Source organism: Pantherophis guttatus, chromosome 2 (assembly GCF_059756535.1).
Source record: "Pantherophis guttatus breed Tessera chromosome 2, ASM5975653v1, whole genome shotgun sequence".
NCBI lineage: Eukaryota > Metazoa > Chordata > Lepidosauria > Squamata > Colubridae > Pantherophis > Pantherophis guttatus.
In genome coordinates, this window is record NC_142064.1 from 122,608,528 (window position 1) to 122,631,515 (window position 22,988).

Below are 22,988 nucleotides of genomic sequence, written 5' to 3' on the forward strand. Positions count from 1 at the left end.
TCGGCAAGGTTCTCTGGGCTCGGGCGTCGCTGTCCTCGAGTTCTGGGTAGTGTCAGGCAGTCTTCGATTTGCTGGTTTGCTTGCTTGCTTCTCCGGTGACTTTCTGGATATTTTTAATTTCGGTCCAAATGCAGCAAACAGCGTTTTCATGGCAGACTCTATTTGTAAATTTATTGAGTCTTCTTCATTTTCCGTCTCTGATTCTTCAGAGGTGTGCGATTTTTCTTTCTCATTTTTCATGTCGTGCAGAGTTTTTCGCGCCAGACATTTTGAATCTGGCTTTCTGATTGGCTCAGCTTCATCCATTATGGGAGTCAGTTGCAATGAAGATGGCCGCCATTCAAAATTTCGCGCGGGACCGCTGTTCTCCCTCTTCGTTGTATTTTTGTCTACAAATTCAGCACTTACTGTTTTTGGGTCTTTAGTCTTTTTATTGGTGATGTGTTTCTCTTTCGCTGCTCCGTTGTTCTTTATTACATCTTGGAGTTTCGCGATGAGATTTTCATCACTCTTTTGACTTTTCAATATCTTTAATATTTCTGACCTGAGTTCGTTGTTTTCTACTTCGCTTTGTTCATCATCTTCATTTATTATTTCTTCATCTTCTGTAGTATATTCTTCAGGTTCATTTGAAATAGCGTTTGTGGATTCATCTATTATTTCTGAATTTTCTTCCATCTCTTTACTGTATGCTCTGGTGTTGGGTCTATCTCTTTTTGGCATTATCGAGTCCTTATTGAGTCTATCAAACCATCCTCTGCTACCAGATTGTTGCAATATTTTCAGGATCAGACTCAATAATTAAGATAAGAATTATATATTCAAATAAAGCTCTGTTTAATCACAGATGGCATTCTATATTCACTGAATATTTACAGATAGAAGCAAGGTGAAAGTGGTGATCAGCTTCTTATATACACAATGGGTGGAGCTATATGTACAAGTGATGAGTCATGAATACATTATAAGTCAGAGAGTCAGTTAACCCTTGATATTCCTTATATACATTATTTACAGAGTAGGGAAAGAGGCATTTATATCTAACAAAAAGCATAGAAGCAAGACTAAAGTATCTTTTGGAAGATGCTGCATGTTGTATCTCTGCATGATATTGTGCTATTTGCCTCAGATGGAGGTATTCAGGAAGTGGGTATGAATACCTTCCACAGCAAAGCCACAGCAAAGCAATCATTATTAGAATGATTACTGGTTAGCTTCCTGACTGACCGCCTGTTCTAGGCTCTTTCCTTCCGGTCACAGACTGCACGCTAATCCTTGATTCTTGCAGAAACGCTGCTGAAGATACTCTCCCCAAATAAATTTTATAGGCTATATATAATAAGATCAACCAACTTGTGCTTCTAGTTTTAATCTTGAATGATGAGGAGATACCAGTTGCTCGGCTCTTAGAAGTCTGAGAAATTTTGCTTTAGGGATCTGCTATTTAATGGCTGTAGAATATCTGTTACCTGAATGAAACTGGCATTGATGTAATCTGCTTGGCATTCTTCTGCTAGCAAATTCACAACAACTCTGGTTTGGTCATCTGTAAGAGAAGCACAATTAGAACTTAGTATCATGGAGTACAGACAGGGACCAGGATAGCAGTGGAGAAAAGGGGTCTGGGAATAGATGAAAAGGAGAGCTTCTTTCCTAAGGGTTAAAGCACTGGCTCACTTATGTTAATCTTCCATGAACTAGGCCCCTACCAGGGGTGGGTTCTACTTACCTTTACTACCGGTTTGCAGTGGGGCTGCACGGGCGTGTTTGCTTCGCTCATGCGCGCGCGCACTCTTCTGCTCATGCACAGAAGCATTTTGATGACGTTGGGGTTGGTGGGCGGAGCCTCCCACCAGTTTTACTACCGGTTCTATAGAACCGGTGCGAATCGGGGGCAACCCACCACTGGCCCCTACCAATGTGTAGATGTCAACTACCCAAGCCACATGGTTAATGCTGAGAGTTTGGGGAATTGGTCCATGCATCCCGAAAGCACTCAGGTTGGAGAAGGCTACATTAATTGACACCATGCATTTTCAATGTAATTAAATGCACAGCTATAAGTATCTGAGAGTATGTGCACAGAAGTCATGAAACATGCAGCAAGACATTATGACATAAACTCCACCCTTATATACTTGATTACTAACAGTGGACATACTGTAAGAATGAAAGTTGCAGAGTTTGTCTTAAGATGTTCCTGTGCCTCTTATCATTTTTCATCTAATATGGAAACCTATATTGTGGAAGTCTCCCTCCCTCCCTCAAAAAAAAAAAAATTGATGTGATGGCCACTGCTGAGTCATTTTAGCCATTCCTTTTTAAAAGAAACAATATATTAAAATGGCTAGTAGTTCTAATACACAATTGTGGCATCAAGGATGTTCCTGTGACAGTTGCTTCTCAGGTCAGTGTAATATAGTAGTTCAGAGGTAAGACTTAGATTGGGGAGCCATGGACATTCACTAGTAACTTTCAGCCAGCCCTCTCCCTCATTCCTATTTATGTCACAGAGTTGTTATTGTAGATCCAAACTTAAGTAGGAAATGTTATGTACATCACCTTGAATGTCTAGAGCAGGGGTGTGAAACTCAAGGCCCAGGGGCCGGATCTGGTCCCCAGGATGCTTAGATCTGGCCTGTGGGGCTGCCCTGGAAATAGCAAAGGACTGGCCTGCGGTGCTTCTGCCAGTGAAAATGGAGCTCACGAGGGCCGTGAGTGACCCTCCCGAGATCAGTTTTCTCTGGCAGAGGGTTATAGGAGGCCGTTGCAGCCAAAAAGGGAGCTCGGTAGCCTGTTTTCACTGTGCTCAGGCCACCACAAGTGCCCCCCAACATGAGTGACATCATGCTGGCCATGCACACCTTGGCCACATCCATCCCAGTGCCCCCCCCACCAGCCCCCCGAGGTCCAGCAGAACCCTGATGCGGCCCTCAGTGAAATTGAGTTTGACATCCCTGATCTAGAGTAGTGTTTTTCAACCTTGGCAACTTTAAAATGTGTGGACTTCAACTCCCAGAATTTCCTAGCCAGCTTGCTCCCAAGATTCTGGGAGTTGAAGTCCGCCCATCTTAAAGTTGTCAATTTGCCACCGCTGTAGACGAAAGCCAGCTTATATAAATTACCAAATAACTAATTAATTAAATAAATAATAATTCTGATGAATTCCATGCTTGATTTCTTGACGGGCTAATATATGTATATTTGTCTTCTTTCTTTCGGTACATACGGTACTTTTTTTTTTTTGGAAAGAGATATCAGGTCCCCAGTATTTCAAGTAAAACAGCAAAGTTGCAATGGGAAATTCAAAAATATTAGCGAGGGACAAATACAGTGTTTATTTTTCGGCAGGGTGGAGCACTCATAACCACTGCTTCCATTGGCAAACTTCTTTTGTGTTATTTTCCCAAAGTTATCAGTAGATTTGTAGATAACCATTCTACTACACCTGTTTATAGAGCTACAAAGCTCCTGATTGGTGGACCTGAGAATTCTTTTGCAATCCTGAAATGGACCCCAAATCTGCAGCTGCAAAATCAGAAAAGAGAGCACTAGGTCATTTTTTTGCTGGAAAAGAGCAGCTGTGTGTCAGTCAAATTGTCCCTGGAATGGGGTGCTCCAAGCTGAAGAATAAGATAGACCAGCTAGATTAGAGTGGTTGCTGAAAAGGCCAGATTAAATCCTTCAGGCTATGGATGGAAATTGTCCTTGGGAAGGGAGCCCTCTGTTCTTGTTAACTCACAGGGTAGGATGTCTTTGTAACGGTTCTTCTTGATATTCTCCTTGTTGCACCCAGCCTCGGTTGAAATGGCCTGCTGTTGCCGAAATGCTAACGTTCGGGCCTTGATTTCCTGGCAAGAGAGATTAATTTTCATTTTATTTATTTCAGATCATTCTCATCTGCTTTTTAAACTTAATACATAGCCTCCAAAGTGGAAGAAATAGAAGACTGTTGAAAGACCCCCCCACGCACACACCTGGATAGTATAATGGTTAGAGTGCCATCTTTGATGCAGGAGACTAGGGTTCTGGCTGGTACCAGTGGTGGGTTGCTCCCGGTTCAGCCCGGTTTGGGTGAGCCGGTAGTGGTGATGATGTGACATCAGTGAACCGGTTCTCTATGACTGTGAGCTGGGTCCTCCCACCCGCCCCCACGTTATACCTAACCTTATTTGTCATTTTTTAGCCCAGCTGATAGGCGCAGCAGAGTGGATTGCTGCGCCTCAGCTGCCCAGTAATCTAATGCGCTTGCGTGGAGCGCGCAAAGCATGCAAAGCGTGTGCGTGAAGAGAACCTGTGGTAACACCAGTTGGAATCCACCACTGGCTGATGCCTACCCTACCATTAGGCATCCTTGGGCAAAGGCCCCTGAAGCTTCCCCTGCCTACCTCAAAATATAGACTCACACAAAATAAGAGCATCATGCTGGCTTACACATTGCCCAGATGTCAGCGTCCCAGCACTGACAGGAGAAGCTTGAACTTTTGCCTACTAAATCCCTTTGAAGATTCTGTCTCCTCGGAGATGGGAGGGGGGGAGACATTCCTGTGATCTGACGAAGAAGAGATCAGGAAAGTGACTTGGAAGATAGCCAATGAGAAGCAGAGAATTGGGGATCGGAAAGGGAGGGATTGGGGGGTAAAGGTCAGTACTGACCGCGAAAGAGCCAGGATCAGATCGCTGTGCTCAAATAAAGAGAAAATTTCCTCAAAGATCGGCAGTTTGGAAATTCATTTATTTTGAGATAGCATTGAAACCTGACACCAGATTCAACAAGGTCCTCAACAGATATTGGAGAACAAAGATAATCTGAGGATATGTGAGCTACTAGAACAAACCATACATGAATGAAACAGGAACTGGAACTGATGGAATCCTACTTCAACAGCAGAAGTAGCAATCAGTGAGAGAGAATATATGAAATATATGAGGGGCCTATATGGATGACAGAAGTCCTGTATGCACATTAACTGAGAAACAGCTAGTTACTTAACACTTCAACTTAGAAAAGAGCAAGCTGCTACCACAACTGGAGATAGACTAACTACACATTACATCCCATACTCAGAAGTTCCAGAAGAACAACTAGATGTGCAGACAACACCTGAAGTTGAAATGTCATCACCATCCTCTCCATTGCATTTACTCCTTAACCATTTAGGGACTGTTCGAAATTACAACAGCACTGAAAAAAAAAAGACTTATGATTGGTTTTTTACACGTACAACCATTGCAGCAGTGGTGGGTTTCAAATTTTTTTACTACCGGTTCTGTGGGTATGTCTTGGTGGGCGTGGCTTGATGGGCATGGAAGGGGAAGGATACTGTAAAATCTCCATTTCCTCCTGATCAGCTGGGACTCAGGAGGCAGAGAAGAGATGGGGGCGGGGCCAATCAGAGGTAGTATTTACCGGTTCTCCGAACTACTCAAAATTTCTGCTACCGGTTCACCAGAAGTGGTCAGAACCTGCTGAAACCCACCTCTGCATTGCAGCATCCCCATGTTCACATGATCAGAATTCAGGCACTTGGCAACTGGCATGTATTTATGACTGTTGCACTGACTGTTGCACTGTCCCGGGTCATGTGTAACCTTCCAACAAGCAAAATCAATGGGGGAATTCAGATTTGCTTAACAACCACATGATTCATTTAACAAGTGCAGTGATTCACTTAACAACTGTGGCGGCAAAAAGGTCATAAAAATGGGGCACAACTCACTTCACAACTGCTTGGCTTAGCAATGGAAATTTTGGGCTCAGTTGTGGTCGTAAGTCAAGGACTATCTCTACAGAGCAGAGCAACTGATATGAGGCATAAGATCATTTATAAACTAGCTACAATCAACTCTCGAGGTTGATTACCATCAGATAGTATGCTAGAAGATGCCAATAGAGTCCTCACAACAATCCCTACTATGACCGTAACACAAACTAGTCACCTGATATACACTACAGCCACTGTAATCCTGGAGATACTTGGCTACACTATTTATTTATTTATTTAGCATATGGATTTTCGTTTTTGTTGCTATGTATTTTGAGAGCCAGGAAAGTCTACACAATAGTCTGGCTGCCATCTGTTGCTACGATAGTTCATTTAGTTCATCCTGTTGCGCTATCCAGGGTCCACCACAAGGAGGCAAACTAGCTACACATCCCAGCTATCAAGAAGCAGTACAGCCCTACCGCTCCCACCCCCATATCAATTATCTGGTAGGCTAGGATTCATGTCATACACTAAGTGAGGTGTGGCCCTTTTACAACCTGTGGACTTCAACTCCCAGAATTCCTGATATAACCAAACTGGCTCAGGAATTCTGGGAGTTGAAGTCCACAGGTTGTAAAAGGGCCACAGTTGCCCACCCCTGCACTAAGTCAAACCCAAAGTAGATGTTAGATTTTAAAGGGGAAATAATATTTTATTTTCATGAGAATTTTCCTTTTACCTTAAGTACATACACAAAATTATTCTTTATTTTGATGGAAGTTAAAAGTTAAGTTGCTTAGCAGTCCACTTTCATTAAAAAAAAAACTTATAAATTGCATTTGTGGGTGTACTGTACTATAACTGTGCTATAATACCTCAGGCAATCACTAGAGCAGGGGTCCCCAAACTTGGCAGTTTTAAGACTTGTGGACTTCAACTCCCAGAATTCTCCGAAGTCCACAAGTCTTAAAGCTGCCAAGTTTGGGGACCTCTGCACTAGAGTAACAAAGCAATATAGAAAAGTCTGATTCATTGCTGCCATCTAATGGTCATTCAATATATAGATTGCCTAACACCTGAAAAGCTTGTACGTATTGTAAATACAGTATGTTTCCTCCACAAAATGGGAAGGTCAGTAATGTGTACATGAAAAACTTGTTTTGCTACCTCTTTATGCTGCTAATGTTCCTGACAGATTGATTATTATCACCAGCATAATTAGCATTAGAGCATATTTAGCATTAGAGTCTAGCTTGTTTCCACCACGTGGTGTAAACTGAGTGACCAAAAACCCTATTGTAACAGTAACAGAGTTGGAAGGGACCTTATAGATCATCTAGTCCAACCCCCCGCTCAAGCAGGAGACCCTATACCATTTCTGACAAATGGCAGTCCGATCTTTTCTTGAAAGTCTCAAGTGATGAAGCTCCCACAACTTCAGAAGGCAAGCTGTTCCATTGGTTGATTGTTCTCACTGTCAGAAAGTTCCTCCTCATTTCTAGGTTGAATCTCTCCTTGGTCAGTTTCCACCCATTATTCCTTGTTTGGCCTTCAGGTACTTAGGAAAATAGCTTGACCCCCTCCTTTCTGAGGCAGCCCCTCAAATATTGGAAGACAGCTATCATTTATTTATTTTTATTTTATTTGTTTCCATTTCTATACCGCCCTTCTCCAAATAGGACTCAGGGTGGTGAAACAGCCAAAGTAAAAAACAGAGCATACAAAATTTAAAAAACAATATTAAAATAATTAAATATTTTGGCCGTAAATTAAAACAACCCAATTTAAAATCAATTTAAAATTTAACTCAAGCCAGCCCAGCTAGTTGAAATAAATAGGTTTTCAGGGCCCGACGAAAAATCCGGAGGTCTGTTATTGTACGTAACTCTGGGGGGAGGTTGTTCCAGAGGGTGGGCGCCGTCACAGAGAAGGCTTTCCCCCTGGGGGTCACCAACCGACATTGTCTGGCGGACGGCACCCTGAGGAGGCCCACTCTGTGCGAGCGTACTGGCCGGTGGGAGGCTATTGGTGGCAGAAGGCGGTCTCGTAAGTACCCCGGCCATGTCTCCCCTGGTCCTTCTCTTCTCTTCACTAGACTAGCCATGCCCAGTTCATGTAACCGTTCTTCAACCGTTATCATTTATCATGTTATGTGAATGAAGCTATTGCTCTAACCTATAACATGGTCTGCTTATTTCAGAGTAGTATTTTACATAAACAAAACTATTATGGTTTGTTAAGCTTTCTGTGTGGCATGTCATATGTTGTTAAAGTTCAATTCCCAGCAGTCTTAGGAAACATGAGAGATTCTGGGATTTTAGTTCAGAAATAATTCAAATGTCACATAGGTGGCTTGTCTCCTACTTCTCTGAATATATACTTGCCTTCCCTACTGCTTTCCACTAGCCTGTACGCCAGAGGTGGGTTTCAGCAGGTTCTATCCAGTTCTAGCGGAAATTTTGAGTAGTTCGGAGAACCGGTAGTAAAAATTCTGACTGGCCCCGCCCCGCCCCCATCTATTTTCTGCCTCCCAAGTCCCAGCTGATCAGGAGGAAATGGGGATTTTGCAGTAACCTTCCCCTGGATTGGGGAGAGAATGGAGATTTTACAATATCCTGCCACACCCATCAAGCCACGCCTACCAAGCCATGCCACACCCACCAAGCCACACCCACAGAACCAGTAGTAAAAAATTTTGAAACCCACCACTGCTGTACTCCATTTCAGCCAGTCCCCAAGATCAGTTGGCTTGAGATATTTTGTTTCTTTAGTGCTTCCGATTACACATTTGGAAACTGACATGAGTAGCTTTCAGACCTTTCTTGCACGTGATCTATGGGTAAAATGCTAGTTTTGAAGGTGAAATCTTCCATCCTCCAATATTTCACTGCTGATTTCCACCCTTGCTGTTCCAGATGGGTGCCCTCCTGTTGCCAAGTTGTCCTGCTTCCTGTTTATTATGTCTTTCTTGGAATAGGATATTTGGTTCCGTGAGCTGTTTACCTCAGTGCCAACTGAGCCAAAATTTTTGAGCAAGCAAAACAAAATAGAAATAATGACCACAGGGGGTGGGGGAAAGTATCCTTCAAGCCCTGCTAGTCTCATTGTGGTTCTCCAGAAGTATGGGTTGAAATGAGGGCAGGGGCAAAAGACAAAATGAACATTGCAATGCAAATATTGCTACTTATGTAACTTCTCTGTGACATTGTGACATAAGCATGAAATGGTGGAGCTTGCAACATGCATATTACCTCAATTTGGCATCATTGTGACTCAGTATGCCTATAAATAGATCCAGGTACATTCCTTTGCATAATATAAAAGTGGTTTGTATTTGTGACTTCCTTCTTCAGAGATGGGTGGGTTTTTGTTTTTGTTTACTTCTAGATAACTAGTAGAGGAATAAAAGATGAAATAGGATAGGAGAAAGAAGATGGGGTTGGGAAAAAGAAGAAGTTATTTTTTATTTCTAGATAACTAGCAGACTAGAATGATGAGATGAGCAAGGAGGAAGATTGTGAAATAGGAAGTCATCTTTACTTCCAGATAACTAGCAGAAGAATACAAAAATGTGATGGTTCACAGTGATGGTTATGAAAATATATTTGAAGCAAAAGCTCTATGCATACATTGATTTCTATATAAATGAACTATATACTGAATATCATTGACAATAATTTAAGTCTTTCCTAGACTCTGCCCTTTAAGTCCTTCTGATCAGAACAGGTTATCCTTTGTTTTGGTCATTGACCAATTGAGATTCTTCCCAGAATGGGTACTTGCAACCTCCCATTATTATTATTATTATTATTATTATTATTATTATTATTATTATTATTAATTCTTGCCATTTGAAACTTTATCACTTTACCCTTTTGCAGAACTGTAGAGTCTAGTATAGAACAGTGTTTCTCTGTGGGTATTACCCACAGAAAATAAATTGATTTGGAAAATTACAGAATGCGCAGAGGCAGACCAGTTAACGAAATTACTTAGGAACCAAAAAGATTCTGATTATTACAAATGTTGGAATTTATGGTATAATTGGGTGAAAGAAAAGAGAGGGAAATGAAACGGATTGTATTAGTGGTATAGGCGCAGATTTGTGCACGTTAGTTGCAATAACCTTGTATGTATATATGTAAAGTATTGTATTTTTAAAAATGAAAATAAACTTTGTTTTAAAAAAAAGAACAGAGTTTCTCAGCCTTGATAACTTTAAGAAGTGTGTACTTGTCAGGTGTGAAAGACCAGGTCCATGTGTGAAGGTCCAACTAAACTGATTTTATTGCTAAGCAGTCTATGCACAGGAATCTTCTCAATTAAAGGTTAGCACCAGAAATTAGATAAGGGTACATGAAATTCAAGAGGGATTGGTCTTAGTCTTCTTGTAGGGATTCTAGGCCGATCCCTTTTTAAATTCTGCTGCCAGGTTCTGCCATTCCTTCTACAGGCCTTCAACTCTCAGAATTCTCTAGCCAGCCATTTTAAGGTTGCTGTGGTTAAGAAATATTGGTATAAAACCAGTGAAATACAAAGCTCCATGAGCCTAAAGATCTACAGTAGCTTTCAGGCCATTTCTCCAGCTGATTGTAATTGTGCAGTCAGTAGCCAAATCCCTATCCTTAGTTATGAAATATCTTGGTCTCCTATAATACTGACTATATGTTTAAACCGGAAAAGCTTCATTCAGCCCTTCTGGGAAATGATGTTCTTACTTTGATATTTCCTTCTCCAGAACTGGTTGGGCCACTTAATAGTTTCTCACATCCCCACCCAAGGTTGCTCCAGGTAGGGTTTTTTTAATTTTAAAGATAATGCAGACATTCCCTTGAGCTAAGCTGAGACTACATATCAGAATTAGAAGAGTGTCTGAAAATGACATTTATAGTCATTGGGCAAAGTGTAACATTCAGAAATCTCACCTGTAGAACAGATTTTATGGATTCTCTGGGAAAGGGATGGGTCACAGAACTCTTCAAGATTGTAAAGTTTGTGTATTTTGGGATCATGGAGCTTAAAAAATTCCCAAAGCCTATCTGATTTACCTTACTGCCAATGAAAAATGTCATCATTAGCATATTTCAGAGTGTATCAAAACAGCTTATATCCTTGGAAGGGCTCCCTAATGTTTTATCAAAATCCTTTTCAGTGTAATTGGAACCAATTCTGCCCTGTATAACAAAAGGATATAAATCTTCTTTCTCATCTACATCTGATTCTTTTAAATATTTTGAACTGGCTGTTTTATCTTTTTCAAACTAAACAATACGGCTGATTAATTGCCTCAGTCACCATCGTAGCAATGCTTCTTTTGTCATTTTGATAAATCCTGCAGCAAGCTTTGAAGCATCACCATCACGTTACCTATCTCCATTCTAAGGTCTTTTCTTTCAGGCATCTGGTTGGGTTTCATCTGCAGTTCTCAGATTCCTTGTTCAAATCATTATTTCATCCAAAACAATACTGAGCTTGTGTCAAAACTTGGTGTTACTCCATTTGTCACTTCCCTAGATGGTAGAAGAGCAGAGCAGGACTTAATATGGGTCTTACCTTCTAATTATGGGGATGAGAAAAGTTGGGTTCTTAGTGAGATCCAAAAACCTTTTGTTAGATATAAATGCCTCTTTCCCTACTATGTAAATAATGTATATAAGGAATATCAAGGGTTAACTGACTCTCTGACTTATAATGTATTCATGACTCATCACTTGTACTTATAGCTCCACCCATTGTGTATATAAGAAACTGATCACCACTTTTACCTTGCTTCTATCTGTAAATATTCAGTGAATATAGAATGCCATCTGTGATTAAACAGAGCTTTATTTGAATATATAATTCTTATCTTAATTATTGAGTCTGATCCTGAAAATATTGCAACAATCTGGTAGTAGAGGATGGTTTGATAGACTCAATAAGGACTCAATAATGCCAAAAAGAGATAGACCCAACACCAGAGCATACAGTAAAGAGATGGAAGAAGATTCAGAAATAATAGATGAATCCACAAACGCTATTTCAAATGAACCTGAAGAATATACTACAGAAGATGAAGAAATAATAAATGAAGATGATGAACAAAGCGAAGTAGAAAACAACGAACTCAGGTCAGAAATATTAAAGATATTGAAAAGTCAAAAGAGTGATGAAAATCTCATCGCGAAACTCCAAGATGTAATAAAGAACAACGGAGCAGCGAAAGAAAAACACATCACCAATAAAAAGACTAAAGACCCAAAAACAGTAAGTGCTGAATTTGTAGACAAAAATACAACGAAGAGGGAGAACAGCGGTCCCGCGCGAAATTTTGAATGGCGGCCATCTTCATTGCAACTGACTCCCATAATGGATGAAGCTGAGCCAATCAGAAAGCCAGATTCAAAATGTCTGGCGCGAAAAACTCTGCACGACATGAAAAATGAGAAAGAAAAATCACACACCTCTGAAGAATCAGAGACGGAAAATGAAGAAGACTCAATAAATTTACAAATAGAGTCTGCCATGAAAACGCTGTTTGCTGCATTTGGACCGAAATTAAAAATATCCAGAAAATCACCGGAGAAGCAAGCAAGCAAACCAGCAAATCGAAGACTGCCTGACACTACCCAGAACTCGAGGACAGCGACGCCCGAGCCCAGAGAACCTTGCCGATTCTACCCCACTCCGAAATCTGAAGCAAGCGACATTATCCGGGAGAGAAAGAGAGAAACGATCGCTGCAAGCAAAACACCAAAGACTGAGCCTGAGAACGAATCGTCTGAGGAAGAGCCGAACGATCGGGCGGCGATGGAGAGAACCTTCTACGACGAAGCCACGAGCAAAATGAGAACTGCGCATGCGCGAAAACTCGAAGACAGCCCGGGAAGATTTGAATTTCTGGAAGAGCCACACAGACTTGTTGCTGACATCCCCACACCTTTCTGCAACTTTAGACATTTACAAGATCACGGACTGCCTCAAGTTGTGAGTAACGGTCAAAACAATACAGGGAACTTGCCCAGCGATTTTCCAAAATTGAAGGTGGATGGAAATAACCTGCAAGAATGGTATCAACAGCTTCAGGTTATTTTCATGAAAGAGAATCTGCTATTTTTCATTACCAATCCCCCAAGAAGACCTTGGGCTTTAAAGATAGATAATCTACACCATAGAGCCTTTTTTATAATAATAGCTAGTATATCTCCTGCAATGTATTATAGCATCAAATCAAATTTGACTGTCTCAGAAATCATTCAATATATGTTTAATTTGTTTCACAGCAACAGTGTAGCCACTACAACAAGGATGTCTAAAGATTTCTTTTCATCCAGAGTAAAACCAGGGGTTTCTATAAGTGAACATTTAATATATTTGAACAGAGTAAGAGCTGAACTGCAGTTAAGAGGGGAAGTAATCTCTGACCAAACAATGAAAAGTGTTATTATCAATTCACTTGATTCATCATGGGACAATTTTATGTCACATTTAGATACCATTAACCTAGGATATCTATCAATAGAAAATCTATCCAATAAATTGATAACTGAGGATAACTACAGAAAAAGTCGCTCTAATAATCATACGGAACATAGAACTCTCAGGAAAGTAGCTTTCCAAGACAGACATAATGAATCATATAGATGTCATAATTGTGGATCCAGAGAACACAATAGAAGAGATTGTCCCAGATTTTCAAGAGAAAGGCGTAGACCAGAATACACAAACAGATATAATTATAGGCAATCTTCTATAGACAGACACAGATATAGAAGCCCACCAAACCACAGAGAAAATAGAGGGGGCAGAGAAAATTCAAGAGATAGAAAATCTGGTTCACTAAATGGATTAAATAAACATGACAATACAAAAACAATGCGAAATGATAACAATAATTGGCTTATAGATTCTGGGGCCACAAATCACACCACCAATAATAAAAGTATATTGTCTTCTTTCACAGAAGATAAGTTTATAATAAAAGTAGCTAACCAAGGAAAGGTTCAAGTATTAGGCAAAGGAAATGTAACTTTACCTGGTTTAGGAGAAATAGAGGGGGTATTGCTAGTACCCAAAATACCACATAATATATTGAGTGCTTTAAAACTTAGCAGAGAATCTAACATTAATATTACTTTCTCAAAGGGAGAAGCAATCCTTGAGAAAAATAAATGCAACATAGGTACTGTAATGATTAAAGGGGGACTACCTTACTTCATAGCAAAGGAAGAATGGTTACATAATGTTGATTCAAATGTTGAAGAATGTATAGAAACTGATGATGAAAATGTCAGCAATAGTGACAATGATGATTGTAAAATAACCCATGATCATAATGATACACATAATTTAAAAAAACCAAAGATAGGAAAGCCTATTCATGATGAATGTGCTCATATATTGCACAGAAAGTTAGGACATGCCAGTTTTCCTGTAGTACAAAAAATGACTGAACACGCAGAAGGTATCAAAATAAAAAATTGTGAAAACTATTTAGAATGCTCAGTATGTAAATCTACAAAGCTGAAAACTAGTTCCAAACCAAAAAAATCTACTAGAACAACCAATAAAGTTTTTGACTTAGTACACATGGATCTAGTAGGACCGCTTACCCCATCAATCACATATAAGAAACGTTATTTTTTAACAATAGTGGATGATTATAGCCGCTATGGTTTTGTTTACACATTAAAACACAAAGATGAGACCTTTCAAAAATTTAAGGAATTTTATAAACGCATAGAGACACAACACAATATTAAAATAAAACAGATCATGACAGATAGAGGATGTGAATTCATGTCTCAAGAATTCTCTCAATGGTTAAAGGATAGAGGAATGCTACATTACACTTCCAGTCCATTTTCAGCATTCCAGAACGGAATTGCAGAAAGGAAGAATTCCACATTACAAACCATGATTAGATGTACATTAGAGGATGCTGGTTTAGGCAAACATTTTTGGTCAGAAGCCCTACACTATTCAAATTATACACAAAACAGGACATGGTCCAGCATCATAAATAAAACACCATACGAGGTGATGTATAATAGAAAACCAAAATTGGCACACATGCATATCTTTGGGGTCACCGCAGATGTACACATACCTAAACAATTGAGAAGGAAGGGAGAAAATGTGTCCAGAAGGCTTAAATTTATGGGATATGAAACTGGCACAAAAGGATATAGGTTCATTGATAGTAATAATAAGTTTATAGTTTCCAGATCAGCCGTGTTCCATGAACAGGCCAACTGGTCTAAATTACACCTTAATGAAATATTCCCAAACAAACACCTAGAAACAAAACACCATAAAGAAAGAACTGTAAACATACAAAATACTAACAAACATAAGAACAAAACAAAAACATGGACGAATAGCCAACACAAAATAAAAATTGATACATTAACAAAAAAGGAAGCAAGATATATGCATGACAACAATAGTAAACCAGAGAGAACTTTTAGAAGCAACAGAAATAAAATGCCAAACAAATATAAGGATTACATAATGAACACGAATAACGAACAAACAACTCCCAATACATATGAAGAAGTTCTAAAACTTCCCCAGGAAGAAAAAGAAAAATGGGAGCTTGCTATGAAAAAAGAAATGGAAAGTTTGCAAGGATTAAATGTGTTTACACCCATAACTGCTCCTAAAGATAAAACCATTATTGGCACCAGGTGGATATATAAAATTAAAAATTTGGAAGGAGGCAATTCATTATATAAAGCTAGATTAGTTGCTCAAGGCTACGCACAAAAATATCCAGAGGACTATACAGACACTTATTCCCCTACTGTAAGGACCGAGAGTGTCAAAACAGCTTTAGTGGTAGCATCAGCACTCAACCTTGATGTATTCCAATACGATATACAAACTGCGTACTTACACGCAAAATTAGATAAGGAAATATATGTAAGGGCCCCTCATAGTCAATACACTAATAGGAATGAGACTTGGTTGTTAAACAAAAGCTTATATGGATTAAAACAATCCGGTAAAAGATGGTATGATTGTTTAGTGAAAGTACTCAATACCATGGGTTTTAATGCAACCTCTGCTGATAACTGTTTCTTTATCAAAAGGAGTAATGATTGTATTGAATTTGTGTTAATTTACGTAGATGATATATTGTACATTGGTAAACACAAAGAAAAAAGAGAAATGTTTGTAAACAAATTAAATGAACATTTCTCACTAAAATCATTAGGTAAAGTAAACAAATATCTTGGTGTACAGATCAGTAAAACAAAGAAGGGTTTCCAGCTCACACAAAAGGATAAGATTTTAGAACTCTTGAACAAATGTAATTTGATGGACGCTAAACCTTGTGATACACCTATGCAAACTGACTTTCTTAGAAATACTAATGAACCATCTTTGGAATTCAAAGATAACACGTTTTATAGGTCAATTATAGGTTCACTCCTTTATATATCTAATTGGACTAGACCAGATATTGCTTTACCACTCAATTTATTATCTAGGTATGTCAGTAAACCAACAATATATCATTGGGAAGCTATCAAAAGAATTTTAAAGTATTTAAAAGGCACAATAGATTTTTGTCTTGTATTAGAACCAAATTGTAACAAGGAACCGAGACTTGTATGTTATGCAGATGCGGATTGGGCAGGAGATACATCTTGCAGAAAAAGTACATCAGGATACATTTTCTTTCTAAATAACTGTCCAATTTATTGGTACACCGGCAAACAAGAACTAGTAGCTACCTCAACGACTGAAGCAGAATACATTTGTTTGTCTAAAGCTGCAAATAACCTTGTATGGTTTAATGACTTGATCTCTGAAATTTGGAAGAAACCCGCTTTACCTTTCATCATGAATGAAGACAACAAAGCAGCTATTGAAATCTCTAGATCTGATGCTATTGGGCAGAGATCTAGACACATAGATATAAAGTTTAAACATGTGAGACAACTGTCTCACGATGGATTTATAAAAGCTGTGCACTGTGATACTTCAGAACAAATAGCTGATATATTAACAAAGCCTTTGCCCGGTAAACAACATAAATATCTAACTTCCAAACTGCATGTAATGTATAATCCTGAACAAGAATGTAATTGGTGTCATACAACCAATCGGCATTTAGAGGGGGATTTGTTAGATATAAATGCCTCTTTCCCTACTATGTAAATAATGTATATAAGGAATATCAAGGGTTAACTGACTCTCTGACTTATAATGTATTCATGACTCATCACTTGTACTTATAGCTCCACCCATTGTGTATATAAGAAACTGATCACCACTTTTACCTTGCTTCTATCTGTAAATATTCAGTGAATATAGAATGCCATCTGTGATTAAACAGAGCTTTATTTGAATATATAATTCTTATCTTAATTATTGAGTCTGATCCTGAAAATATTGCAACACCTTTCCTATGATTTTAGCGCAGCCTTCCTCCTTGTATAGCACTGTTAAAAGGAATCTAAGTGGGTTAAGCAGGAGGTAGCAGGGGATAGCGTTTTAGCAGTTTTCACCCAATGATTTTTATTTATTTTGTTTTGTCTATCTACCTCTCCACATTGAAATCAGTAAAGGAGAAAATGCATAAACCAACCTCAGGACAGAATGGGGTTATGGGCTTAAAATGGGGTTTTAGAGAAACTGCGTAGTTTTCTATACAATGGGTACAAAGTCCTCCAGGTAGCAGAACTGGAAGTTAGGATTGTGCTCTTGAAAAGGAGTTTTCAAATAATTTCAGTCGGCAGAACCTGTTAGTTAAAACAAAGTTCCCCAAAGCCCTGATCAAGTAGCAAAGTTCTAGCAATAAACAACTGATTGTGCTTGAGGTTCCACAAAAACAGTGTGAAAAGCCTTCTATAAAATGCAGGCTGCCCACTTAAAGCATGAGGAAAGGCATTATTAGGCAATGAACATTTAATTCATGGGCCTGCATTGTTTGCAGAATGTGCTACGAAAGTGAAAATTCGAATTACATGAGTGAACTGTTGTTTATATTTTTTTCCTTTGCTTTTGTATTTCCTTCCCTAAATACACACATTGTTTGTACCTGGGTGTTTTTTCTATGATATTTTGAATTCAGCTCCAGTTCCCAGGTGTTGATTATTGTTTTAGCTTAATCAACAGATGATATCATAGTGGAACCCTGTGCTGAGTAGCCTGGATGTGCCTCTAAGATATCATATGAGATTCCTGTGTGGCCTCTGTTTCTCTCTTTGCCCAATCAGGGCTGAGCAATGGCAGGTGAGGGAAAACAATCCATGACTTTTATTTATATCCTATATCTTGGTCTGGATAGAGAGACAGCAAATACTGATAAACAGATCTGTCAGAATGTCCTTTTCTTTCACCTGTATCTGGATGGTGCTTCTTGGCAGAATACGTTTAGTTATTCCTCCTGTACAAAACCGTTTCTGGACACAGAGAGATTAGAATTACAATTTTATCAATATCTGTCAGCCTTCTGTCAAAACTATCCCATCTTCAGGACCACCTGGGATGCTTCCATATCCAACACTTTTTACTGATTTGTCCATTCCCTTTCATATTTTATTCCTATGAACTTTCCTTGTCTTTAAAGCCCTGCCCAATTTTCTTTTCTGCTCTTATTTATTAAATTTGTATCCTGCTTTTTTTTTTTTTTTTTTGAGTGGGGTGGGTTACAATTCAAGGCAATGTACTTCTCTTTGTACTTTCCCCACAACAACAGCCCTGAAAAGTGGACTGGGCTGAATTATAAGGACTAGCCCAAAGTCATCCAGCTGGTTTCTGTGCCTCTGGTAAGATTAGAATTTACAATCTCCTATTTTCTAGTCCAACACTTTTACCACTAGGCCAGTCTGACTCTTGTTGCCCATGAAAGCCTATTTGATATGAATATATACTTTTCCAGCAAACATTTTAGATTTCACACCAAAGCCTTTCCCTGTGTTAGGTTGCTCCTCAACTATTCTTGAATCCGAAGAAAACGATATCTACATGCCATTTCTTGTCTTTATTCCCAGTTAGAGTGGATTTCCACCAAGATGACAAAGCTGAACAGATTTGATAGACATCAAGGTCCCTTTGGACAGATTAAGAAGAAAAATCTTACTTTCTATGCTGGAACTGTCAATGATGACAATTAATGCGTTCGTTGTGGTTGAGATAAAGACAGGGCAGAAAAAGCTGTTGCTCTGGTCTGTTTATGCCATGGTTATGTGCAAAACAGTGGTGGGTTTCAATTTTTTTTACTATCGGTTCTGTGGGCGTGGCTTGGTGGGCATGGCATGGCTTGATTGGCGTGGCTTGGTGGTCATGGCAGAGGAAGGGTACTGTAAAATCTCCATTCCCATCCCACTCCAGGGGAAGATTACTGCAAAATCCCCATTTCCTCCGGATCATCTGGCACTTGGGAGGCAGAGAATAGATGGGGGCGGGGCCAGTCAGAATTTTTACTACCGGTTCTCCGAACTACTCAAAATTTCTGCTACTGGTTCTCCAGAACTGGCCAGAACCTGCTGAAACCCACCTCTGGTGCAAGAGCAGAAATTTTCTAAGAAAAAGGCCTCTGTTGATTAAATCCTGCAAAACCCGATAACTGGAAGATTTAGTATATTCTTTCCTTTCCAAGAGGGACTTTTTTTAAAAAAAGAGAAACAGGAATGATTGTAAATACTGTTGTTGTCTCATTTCTACTCTGTTGATCTGCCTTTGTAATAATAAAATAGTAAGTACTGTCTGTGTATTGAAAGGCTGTTTCCTCGTCAATTTTGGATAAAAATAAATATACCTGGAACTCAGTGTGCTAATATCTGGTAGTAAATTAGTCTCTGATCTGGAACAAAAATATTTACCCTGGAAGTAAATCTATTCAAAAGTAGCATATTTCTTCAAGGTAAATAAGAATCTTTTTCTTAGGCAAGTTTGAACCCCATTTTAGAAATCAACCATTCCTTGTTTATAACCTCTATGGAAGCCAACTGTGCATCTCTTTGGTGCAAAGAGACACAGATGGTTCATGGTTTTTATTCCTTTATTATTTTTTTAGTGGTCTAAGCTACCCAGAGTTTTATGGAAATGGGCAAGCTTTAAAATTAATAAAAACAAAAGGGGACATTGCAGACATCATTTGAACTAATTTTTCCAAGCTCTGTGCCTTCCAGACATCTTGGACTAATACTCCTTTCAAACTCAACCTGAAAGTTGGTGAAAGCCAGATTTAAACACTTGATGAATCCTTTTAGAAATTGGCTCCAGTTCTCTCATTTTCTGGGCTTTTACTGGCCATTCACAGGACAACATGACCAGTGTTTGAAAAGGTTCATATGTATTCTAAGGGCTCTTTGGAAAGTCTTCAGGAAGAGAATTGGGTTATATAACAATGAGGAAGAGTGAATGTCTTGGAGAACAGTCATCAGCAGCTAGCCTGTTGGTAGCGCAATACTGGAAGAAGGACTCTTTGCCTACTATTGAAGAATGGACATTGAAAGTAGCGAATTTAGCGGAAATGGTGAAAATTTCAGCGTACTTGAACGACTATACACAAGAAAGATATATATCGGAATGGAGAAGATGGATTGATTATATTCAAAATAAGTATCAGACAAGAAAATATCAAATAGTTTATGAATGAATGTTAAACTTTAGAAGTATTACGTTATCTATAGTGGAGTTAAGGTTTCAGGGGGGGGATTTGGTAGTTTAAGAATAGTTAGGTTAATTTAGTTTATGATTGTTAATTGAAATACCCTGAATTTTGCTCTGGGAAGTCTGGGGGAGGGGAGGGTGGGATGGGAAGGGGGGAAGGAGTGCGGGGGTGGTGGGGAGGGAAAAAGGGTGGGGGGAATATTGGGGGGGGGAATTTTTCTTTGTAAAACTTTTTAATAATAAAAAAAAAACTAAAAAAAAAAAGAGAACAGTCATTGTGAGTAGTCTCATGTGGCCAGGCAGTGGAGGCTCAAACATGCTGCAGCTTGTAGAGATCTCAGTAGCTAGCAGGGAAACTGGGCTGCCTTGATATCAATTTCAGTCTCTTGGTGGAGTAGGAAGCCTAACTGACTATATGCAGGGTGGAGGAACCTGGACTTAAAAAGGAACCGTATATCAAAGCATGTCTTTATTTGCTTATTTGTTAAAGCTATATATTGCTGTGTTCTTAGTTTACAGATAACCCAAACATATAACTCAAACATATAACAACATATAATCCAAACACTGATTATATTTTCTGTGGAATATTAGTTCAAAGGCAAGGACTTTTCTGCCCTATTATGCCAGTTTGATGTAGTGGTTAAGGTGCTGGTTTAGAAACCAGGCGACTGTCAGTTCTAATCTTGCCTCTTAAGCACAAAAAGCCTGCTAGATGACTTTGGGCCAGTCACTTTCTCTCATCTCACAGAACGGTGGTTATGGAGAAAATAGGAGGAGGAGGAAAATTAAGTATGTTTGCTGCCTTGAGTTATTTACAGAGTAATAATGAAAGTGAGATAAAAAACTAATCAATAAATAAAAATAAAATTTCAATACATAGAGTCTCTGCTTCCTCTGCCTCTAAGCTAAAAGTGAAATAGAAATGTGCACACAGGCATATTTCTATTTCACTATCTAGTTTATGTGTGTGTGTGTGTATATGAAAGCCAGTAGGGAAATATTTCCATTTCCTTTTTCTGTTTAAATCAGCAGGCTTGAAGTCAAAATTTCTAGTATGTGAACTAGGTTTGCACAATCTATCCTTCCCCAACATGGTACCTTAAGGATGCATTTGACTACAACTCCCAGAATCCTGAGCCAGCAAAGAAAGAAGCACGTCCTGAATTTTCCATTATTTGTTATTATTAAGTGGGAATGGACCAGGGAATATGGGGGAGGGGAAAAGGAATACTACTTTTCCCTTCCTGTATAATTTCATGCTGTATCACTTTAGATTTAGTGCATTTCTCTTTACCTACCTTTTCCAAGATCCTTCAATCTGTCCTCTTTGAAATGCTACTCTAGCCCTTTCATAATTCTAGTTGCTCTTTTCTGCACCTTCTCCAGTTCTACAATCCTAAAATTATACATTAAGTGGGAATAGTCATTTTTAAAACTAATTCTTCTTTCAATAGTGACTACTGAAATGGTAGTCAGTGTATTTATAGGAAGAAGTTAGGAGGAGCTGAGCGTTCCTAAATGTTATGTACAATACAGATGCAAAATAAGCCCATTGAATCTGAAGCACCTCTGTTCCATCTGCTTCCTAGCAGGGTGTGATTACATTATGCAAAGCAACCCTTTCCCAAATGATTTAAATTTTTAAAAATCGGGTACATGTTGTGTGGCTGCTGACCAAACAGGTTGAATGACATCTTAAACCTGAATTTAAATGGAATGTATCCATGTTATCAGTTAGGGCATTCTTTATGAACCCTTTATAGTAGCTTTTTTTTTTTTTTTAACTCAGTTCAAGACCGACGAGTCTTTGAGGCATGTGGAAATATAACATTATCAACTCGTCATAGGGCTGGCAATCAGAATGGGTATTAAATTCTCAGTCTATAAAGGGTATTTTGAATTTGCAAGATGGATCAGTAAGGATGTCTTACACAGAATGGAAAACTGTCACTACTTCTTAAAATGTAGTTGGCACTGCAAGGACCAAAATATGACTCATAAAATATAGAGGGTTCCTGCATGTGGCCCTTTATGGTCAAATGTAGCTGGCTGTATTTTCCCACCTTTCTAAGTGAGCTAAGCAATCTAATGCGTCTTTCTAGTCAGTTCACCCATAAAGTGACCAATCGCAGCATATCTTGGCACATGATGTGCAGTAGCCAATTGGGATGCTGGAGGGCTTAGAAGGATTCATAATTTCAGTTGTCTAGCTGAGCATGGAAAAGTCCTGCTGGCTTTGTGTGCCAGAAACTTAGCCTCAAAGAAAAATCTGTATTCAGATTTATAGCGTATAATCTACTGTTCATTTTGCACAGCTATTGATTTCTAACAAATTGCCCCTCACAATTCTAAAGAAAGCATTCTATTTTTTGAGAGGTGGGGGAATTGCAGAGAGAGGCGATACAATCCAGCGCACCCCTTCTAAACTTCCATAAATATGACCCTAATGGAAGAGAATATTTGTAGCTCAGGGTTGAATTGTGGGGTCCTTGATGCCCACTGAGCTCCGTTGTTTTCTTGCAGACGTTTCATTACCAAACTAGGTAGCATCAATTAGGTAGCACTGATGATGTTACCTAGTTTGGTAATGAAGTGTCTGTGGGAAAACAACCAAGCTCAGAGAGCACCAAGGACACCACACAAATATGATTCCACAGCCCCTCCCTC

General features: G+C 39.1%; 1 protein-coding gene across 1 annotated transcript in view; it reads right to left on the reverse strand.

Moving 5' to 3' along the window:
• PTPN18 (protein tyrosine phosphatase non-receptor type 18) overlaps positions 1-22,988 on the reverse strand; it is a 55,078-nt gene that overhangs the window by 29,820 nt on the left and 2,270 nt on the right. Inside the window, exons 2-3 of the mRNA XM_060683472.2 lie at positions 3,743-3,851; positions 1,470-1,546 (exon numbers count right to left, since the gene is read on the reverse strand). Of these exons, the coding sequence (XP_060539455.2) occupies positions 1,470-1,546; positions 3,743-3,851 (186 nt within the window). The remainder of the gene's footprint in view (positions 1-1,469; positions 1,547-3,742; positions 3,852-22,988) is intronic.